The sequence below is a fragment of the Salmo salar genome, chromosome ssa25, assembly GCF_905237065.1.
Source record: "Salmo salar chromosome ssa25, Ssal_v3.1, whole genome shotgun sequence".
Classification (NCBI taxonomy): Eukaryota; Metazoa; Chordata; class Actinopteri; order Salmoniformes; family Salmonidae; genus Salmo; species Salmo salar.
In genome coordinates this window covers 50208468-50216425 of record NC_059466.1, presented here as the reverse complement: position 1 = coordinate 50216425, position 7958 = coordinate 50208468, and the positions used below count along the sequence as shown (strand labels likewise).

The 7958-nt window shown below is 48.7% G+C and overlaps 1 protein-coding gene across 2 annotated transcripts in view; it reads left to right on the top strand.

Moving 5' to 3' along the window:
- Nucleotides 1-3590: 3590 nt before the first annotated feature.
- LOC106591971 (desmin) overlaps nt 3591-7958 on the top strand; it is a 25382-nt gene continuing 21014 nt past the window's right edge. For both annotated transcript variants that reach the window (XM_045707884.1, XM_045707883.1), the window contains exon 1: nt 3591-4244. In XM_045707884.1, coding sequence (XP_045563840.1) covers nt 3667-4244 — 578 coding nt within the window. In that variant the 5' untranslated portion in view covers nt 3591-3666. The remainder of the gene's footprint in view (nt 4245-7958) is intronic.

Below are 7958 nucleotides of genomic sequence, written 5' to 3'. Positions count from 1 at the left end.
CCCTGTATATAGCCTCCACATTGACTCTGTACCGGTACCCCCTGTATATAGCCTCCACATTGACTCAGTACCGGTACCCCTTGTATATAGCCTCCACTTTGACTCAGTACCGGTACCCCCTGTATATAGCCTCCACATTGACTCTGTACCGGTACCCCCTGTATATAGCCTCCACATTGACTCTGTACCGGTACCCACTGTATATAGCCTCCACATTGACTCAGTACCGGTACCCCCTGTATATAGCCTCCACATTGACTCTGTACCGTAATACCCTGTATATAGGCTCCACATTGACTCTGTACCGGTACCCTCTGTATATAGCCTCCACATTGACTCTGTACCGGTACCCCCTGTATATAGCCTCCACATTGACTCAGTACCGGTACCCCCTGTATACACCCTCCACATTGACTCTGTACCGTAACACCCTGTATATAGCCTCCACATTGACTCTGTACCGGTACCCCCTGTATATAGCCTCCACATTGACTCTGTACCGTAACACCCTGTATATAGCCTCCACATTGACTCTGTACCGGTACCCCCTGTATATAGCCTCCACATTGACTCAGTACCGGTACCCCCTTGTATATAGCCTCCACATTGACTCAGTACCGGTACCCCCTGTATATAGCCTCCACATTGACTCTGTACCGGTACCCCCTGTATATAGCCTCCACATTGACTCTGTACCGGTACCCCCTGTATATAGCCTCCACATTGACTCAGTACCGGTACCCCCTGTATATAGCCTCCACATTGACTCTGTACCGTAATACCCTGTATATAGGCTCCACATTGACTCTGTACCGGTACCCTCTGTATATAGCCTCCACATTGACTCTGTACCGGTACCCCCTGTATATAGCCTCCACATTGACTCAGTACCGGTACCCCCTGTATACACCCTCCACATTGACTCTGTACCGTAACACCCTGTATATAGCCTCCACATTGACTCTGTACCGGTACCCCCTGTATATAGCCTCCACATTGACTCAGTACCGGTACCCCCTGTATATAGCCTCCACATTGACTCAGTACCGGTACCCCCTGTATATAGCCTCCACATTGACTCTGTACCGTAACACCCTGTATATAGCCTCCACATTGACTCTGTACCGGTACCCCCTGTATATAGCCTCCACATTGACTCAGTACCGGTACCCCCTGTATATAGCCTCCACATTGACTCTGTACCGTAACACCCTGTATATAGCCTCCACATTGACTCTGTACCGGTACCCCCTGTATATAGCCTCCACATTGACTCAGTACCGGTACCCCCTGTATATAGCCTCCACATTGACTCTGTACCGTAACACCCTGTATATAGCCTCCACATTGACTCTGTACCGGTACCCCCTGTATATAGCCTCCACATTGACTCAGTACCGGTACCCCCTGTATATAGCCTCCACATTGACTCTGTACCGGTACCCCCTGTATATAGCCTCCACATTGACTCTGTACCGTAACACCCTGTATATAGCCTCCACATTGACTCAGTACCGGTACCCCCTGTATATAGCCTCCACATTGACTCAGTACCGGTACCCCCTGAATATAGCCTCGTTATTTTTATTTCTTTGTGTTACTTAAAAAAAAAGTAATAATAACTTTAGTTTATTTAGTAAATATTTTCTTAATTCTATTTCTTGAACGGCATTGTTGGTTAAGGGCTTAAGATTTTAAGAATTTTGTAAGAATTTCACAGTGAGGTTGTATACCTGTTGTATTCAACATATGTGACAAATATAATGTAATTTGATTTGACAGTAGTCCCATGATATCTGTTTATCATCAGGTCAGACAGTAGTCAGATGGTATATGTTTGTCATCAGAGGCTCAGAGCCAGAGAATATGTGGTGACTCAGTAGTCTGGGCCTCCAGATCTGCCCTCAACTCCATCACTGGATAATGTCTTCACAACCATGTCCTGTTCTGGCCCACTGGCATACTTCCTGACCAGGCATGCTGGCTGACTCAGGTGTTGCCATGGGAAACATCATGGCTGCCCACGCAAACAAACACACACACACACACACACACACACACACACACACACACACACACACACACACACACACACACACACACACACACAGGGTCCAATGTGTTTGAGCTCACTAGTTGGATCCTGTGGTCAGGTTTAACACAGCAACTGAAACTTCCTGTTCTCATGACATTATATCCACTGAAACAGTAGCTTGAAGGCTCGGTAAGGTTTCCACCAGTAAAAATGGACCTCAGTCGTTAACACCTAGTGAAAACAGCGACATGGCAGAGTGTAAAGGGTAAATATCTGCGTGGACTAGGTGTAATCTATTTGTGTTCTGTGATAGAGATACGTAGGGTAACTAACGGTAACCAGAAAGTAATCTTCCTAAGAGATACACAATACTAATATCATCCCCCTCCTCCCCTCCCTCCTCCTTCCTCCCCCTCCTTCCCCTCCTCCTCCCCTTCCTTCCCTCCTCCTTCCTCCCCCTCCTTCCCCTCCTTCCCCTCCTTCCTCCTCCTCCCCCTTCCTTCCCCCTCCTTCCTCCCCCTCCTTCCCCTCCTTCCTCCTCCTCCCCCTTCCTTCTCTCCTCCTTCCTCCCCCTCCTTCCCCTCCTCCTCCCCTTCCTTCCCTCCTCCTTCCTCCCCCTCCTTCCCCTCCTTCCCCTCCTTCCTCCTCCTCCCCTTCCTTCCCCCTCCTTCCTCCCCCTCCTTCCCCTCCTTCCTCCTCCTCCCCTTCCTTCCCTCCTCCTTCCTCCCCCTCCTTCCCCTCCTTCCCCTCCTTCCTCCTCCTCCCCCTTCCTTCCCCCTCCTTCCTCCCCCTCCTTCCCCTCCTTCCCCTCCTTCCTCCTCCTCCTCCTTCCTTCCTCCCTCCTTCCTCCCCCTCCTTCCCTTCCTCCCCCTCCTTCCCCTCCTTCCTTCCTCCCCTCCTCCCTCCTCCCCCTCCTTCCTTCCTCCCCTCCTTCCCTCCTCCCCCTCCTTCCCCATGACATCCCCACACAGTACACCCCCATTCCTTACCCCCCTCCTTCCCGCTTCCCCCCACACCCCTCATGGTACACCCCCTCTCTGGCCAGACGCCACCCTGCTACTGGAAACTAGACCCTATGACAGCTGAGAGAGAGACAGAGAGAGAGAGAGAGAGAGAGAGAGAGAGAGAGAGAGAGAGAGAGAGAGAGAGAGAGAGAGAGAGAGAGAGAGAGAGAGAGAGAGAGAGAGAGAGAGAGAGACAGAGAGAGAGAGAGAGAGAGAGAGAGAGAGAGAGAGAGAGAGAGAGACAGAGAGACAGAGACAGAGAGACAGAGACAGAGAGAGAGCAGAGACAGAGACAGAGACAGAGAGAGAGAGAGAGAGAGAGAGAGACAGAGAGAGAGAGAGAGAGAGAGAGACAGACAGACAGAGAGAGAGAGAGAGAGAGAGAGAGAGAGAGAGAGAGAGAGAGAGAGAGAGAGAGACAGAGACAGAGAGAGAGAGAGAGAGAGAGAGAGAGAGAGAGAAAAGGAGTGGGGTAAATGAGGGAGTTGGAGGCAGGGGGCTTGGAGTTATGGAGTGGGCGTTGTATGTCTACAAATAGCAGATCTCCTGTCCAACAGCCCCTCATTCAGTCATCCACCTCCAACAGCAACCCAGTTCCTCCAGCCAGACCCTCGGACAACGTTCACCATGAGCAAGTCCTTCTCTTCCCAGTCCGCTCAGTCAGCCTCTTCCTACCGCCGGACCTTCGGCTCTGGTATTGGATCCAACTCAGGCATGTCCTCCATGTTCTCCCACGGCGGACGCGGCTCCTCCGGCTCCTCCGGCTCGGCCCAGATGTCCTCCAGAGTGTACGAGATGACCAAAACCTCCGCCCGCCCCAGCTACTCCTCCGGCAGCATTCATTCCTCCTCCGGCGGCGCGATGCGTTCGTACGCCGGGATGGGCGAGAAGCTTGACTTCAACTTGGCCGACGCCACGAACCGCGATTTCCTGGACACCAGGACCAATGAGAAGGCAGAGCTGCAGCACCTGAACGACCGGTTCGCCAGCTACATCGAGAAGGTCCGTTTCCTGGAGCAGCAGAACGCTACTCTGATGGTGGAGATCGAGAGGATGAGGGGTCACGAGCCGACCCGCGTGGCCGAGATGTACGAAGAGGAGATGAGAGAGCTGAGGCGTCAGGTGGAGGGCATGTCCAATGACAGAGCCCGTATGGAGGTGGAGAGAGACAACCTGGCTGACGACCTGCAGAAACTCAAACTCAGGTGAGAGGTTAGGAGTCAGGGGTTTCAGACGGACTGCATGAGAGGTCAGAGGTTATACAGTAACACCACGTCAGTAAACACCGAAGACGAGAAGCTCGTCATATTCAGGAGTCACTGCTGGAGGACAGTGGAAGTAAATTCGACTCAAACCGCATGAAGTAGAAGTCTGTAAAAACATAAAGAGAATCACTCAAACTACCACTGTAATACACTCTTTAAAGTTATTAGCTTGGGAATTTTGGACTGTTCGATTATGGGCCCCTAAGATATAAATACTGTGATATATTGGACATCTGTTGTTGGTCTGGAATTGCTTGACATTTAGCAAAACATGGTGGAAGAGGGGATTGCTGGTGTGCTTCAGAGTGAATAACATTTTAGTCATTTAGCAAACGCTCTTATCCAGAGCGACTTACAGTAGTGAATGCATACATTTCATACATTTTTTTTCTGTGCTGGCCCCCCGTGGGAATCGAACCCACAACCCTGGCGTTGCAAACACCATGCTCTACCAACTGAGCTACAGGGAAGGCCTAAACATGGTGGAAGAGGGGATTTCTGTTGTGCTTCAGAGTGAAAACATGGTGGAAGAGGGGATTGCTGGTGTGCTTCAGAGTGAATAAACATGGTGGAAGAGGGGATTGCTGGTGTGCTTCAGAGTGAATAAACATAGTGAAAGAGGGGATTGCTGTTGTGCTTCAGGGTGAAAATCTTTCTTTAGAATGCAGCCAAAGGTTGAACGGAGCGTGGTACTGTACGAGCAGTGACATGGCATCCGCCATCTTGGAGTGAGTCGGAAACGACAGCCATGTCATGTCAGTGACGCTCAGTGACAGAGTCAGTTGTTGTGTAGCAGGACAGTAGGACAGCAGTAGTCTCCGTAACTCCCCTGTGAGATTCCTGGCAGTAAGGCTGTTGGTCGATTACACCTAGAGTATACCATTTAGCCCTGTACTGTACGAGGTATCGATGCCACACTTGAATGTTATAGTTAAATTATTATGAACAACTTCCTCTTATAACGGAAACTTCCTCTTCAACGATACCCATATACTATTTTCCTCTCACTTCTAGTCGGAATTGGACTGGATGATACAGTTCATATATTTCCAACAAAAGACACGAAAACAACTTTTTATACAGCTCTGAGGTATGTTCTAAATCGCCCTCCAGAGAAATCCCTTGAATCATTTACACAGTGGAGAGAGAATTGACGCAGTAGAGAAAGAGAGAATTAACACAGTAGAGGTTTATAAGTCACTTGTCAATAAGTCACCTGGCTATAAGTCACCTGGCTATAAGTCACCTGGCTATAAGTCACTTGGCTATAAGTCACTTGGCTATAAGTCACCTGGCTATAAGTCACCTGGCTATAAGTCACCTGGCTATAAGTCACTTGGCTATAAGTCACTTGTCAATAAGTCACCTGGCTATAAGTCACCTGGCTATAAGTCACCTGGCCATAAGTCACCTGGCCATAAGTCACTTGGCCATAAGTCACTTGGCCAAAAGTCACCTGGCTATAAGTCACCTGGCTATAAGTCACTTGGCTATAAGTCACTTGGCTATAAGTCACCTGGCTATAAGTCACCTGGCTATAAGTCACCTGGCTATAAGTCACTTGTCAATAAGTCACCTGGCTATAAGTCACCTGGCTATAAGTCACCTGGCCATAAGTCACTTGGCCATAAGTCACTTGGCCATAAGACACCTGGCTAAAAGTCACCTGGCTATAAGTCACCTGGCTATAAGTCACCTGGCTATAAGTCACCTGGCTATAGTCACTTGGCTATAAGTCACCTGGCTATAAGTCACCTGGCTATAAGTCACCTGGCTATAAGTCACTTGGCTATAAGTCACTTGTCTATAAGTCACTTGGCTATAAGTCACTTGTCAATAAGTCACTTGGCTATAAGTCACCTGGCTATAAGTCACTTGGCTATAGTCACTTGGCTATAAGTCACCTGGCTATAAGTCACCTGGCTATAAGTCACCTGGCTATAAGTCACTTGGCTATAAGTCACCTGGCTATAAGTCACCTGGCTATAAGTCACCTGGCTATAAGTCACTTGGCTATAAGTCACCTGGCTATAAGTCACTTGGCTATAAGTCACTTGGCTATAAGTCACTTGTCAATAAGTCACCTGGCTATAAGTCACCTGGCTATAAATCACTTGGCCATAAGTCACTTGGCCATAAGTCACTTGGCCATAAGTCACCTGGCTAAAAGTCACCTGGCTATAAGCCACCTGGCTATAAGTCACTTGGCTATAAGTCACTTGGCTATAAGTCACCTGGCTATAAGTCACCTGGCTATAAGTCACCTGTCTAAAAGTCACCTGGCTATAAGTCACCTGTCTATAAGTCACCTGGCTATAAGTCACTTGGCTATAGTCACTTGGCTATAAGTCACCTGGCTATAAGTCACCTGGCTATAAGTCACTTGGCTATAAGTCACTTGGCTATAAGTCACCTGGCTATAAGTCACCTGGCTATAAGTCACTTGGCTATGTCACTTGGCTATAAGTCACCTGGCTATAAGTCACCTGGCTATAAGTCACTTGGCTATAAGTCACTTGTCAATAAGTCACCTGGCTATAAGTCACCTGGCTATAAGTCACCTGGCTATAAGTCACTTGGCTATAAGTCACTTGGCTATAAGTCACCTGGCTATAAGTCACCTGGCTATAAGTCACCTGGCTATAAGTCACCTGGCTATAAGTCACCTGTCTAAAAGTCACCTGGCTATAAGTCACCTGGCTATAAGTCACCTGGCTATAAGTCACTTGTTTTATCTCATGATAATGTATTTTAACAGACCACGCTGACATACCTTTCGGCTTGTGCCTCCACCAGTGCATGTATTTTCTATACACATTTCACAGCCCGTAGGGAGACATTCCATTTTGTGGTGATATATTTGAGTCAATGCGCGGTTTGCAGAGCAGTTAATCGATGTTTCTATTTAAAAGCTATTGGATCAGCAGTGTGAATTCATCTCAGGTGTTTTTCTCTATTGGATTGTCTCTCTGTTACTGTGACAGCTGGTGGGGTCTATCTCCTTCAAGGCCTCTGTGGGAGTTTTTTTTTGGGGGGGGGTGCATGAAAGGATGCCGTGAAGAAGGGGGAATGAGGGGGAATGGGTGGGGGGGGGGGGGGGGATGAGGCAGAGGCAAAATACTGTGGAAGTGGAAGGAAAGGTCGAGAAGGTTGGGGTTGGAATACGCAGCTGCTGTGTGACACTGACCTCAGATCAACTCAGGGTTGGTGTTCATAAAGTGTCTCAGAATAGGAATTCTGATCTAGGATCAGTTTAGCACCCCTTTACTCTGAGACAGTTTATGACTGATCTTAGAGCAGGTCTGTTCTGTACCCTGTGGGTTTACCAGGCCAGTTAGAGACTGATCTTAGAGCAGGTCTGTTCTGTACCCTGTGGGTTTACCAGGCCAGTTAGAGACTGATCTTAGAGCAGGTCTGTTCTGTACCCTGTGGGTTTACCAGGCCAGTTAGAGACTGATCTTAGAGCAGGTCTGTTCTGTACCCTGTGGGTTTACCAGGCCAGTTAGAGACTGATCTTAGAGCAGGTCTGTTCTGTACCCTGTGGGTTTACCAGGCCAGTTAGAGACTGATCTTAGAGCAGGTCTGTTCTGTACCCTGTGGGTTTACCAGGCCAGTTAGAGACTGATCTTAGAGCAGGTCTGTTCTGTACCCTGT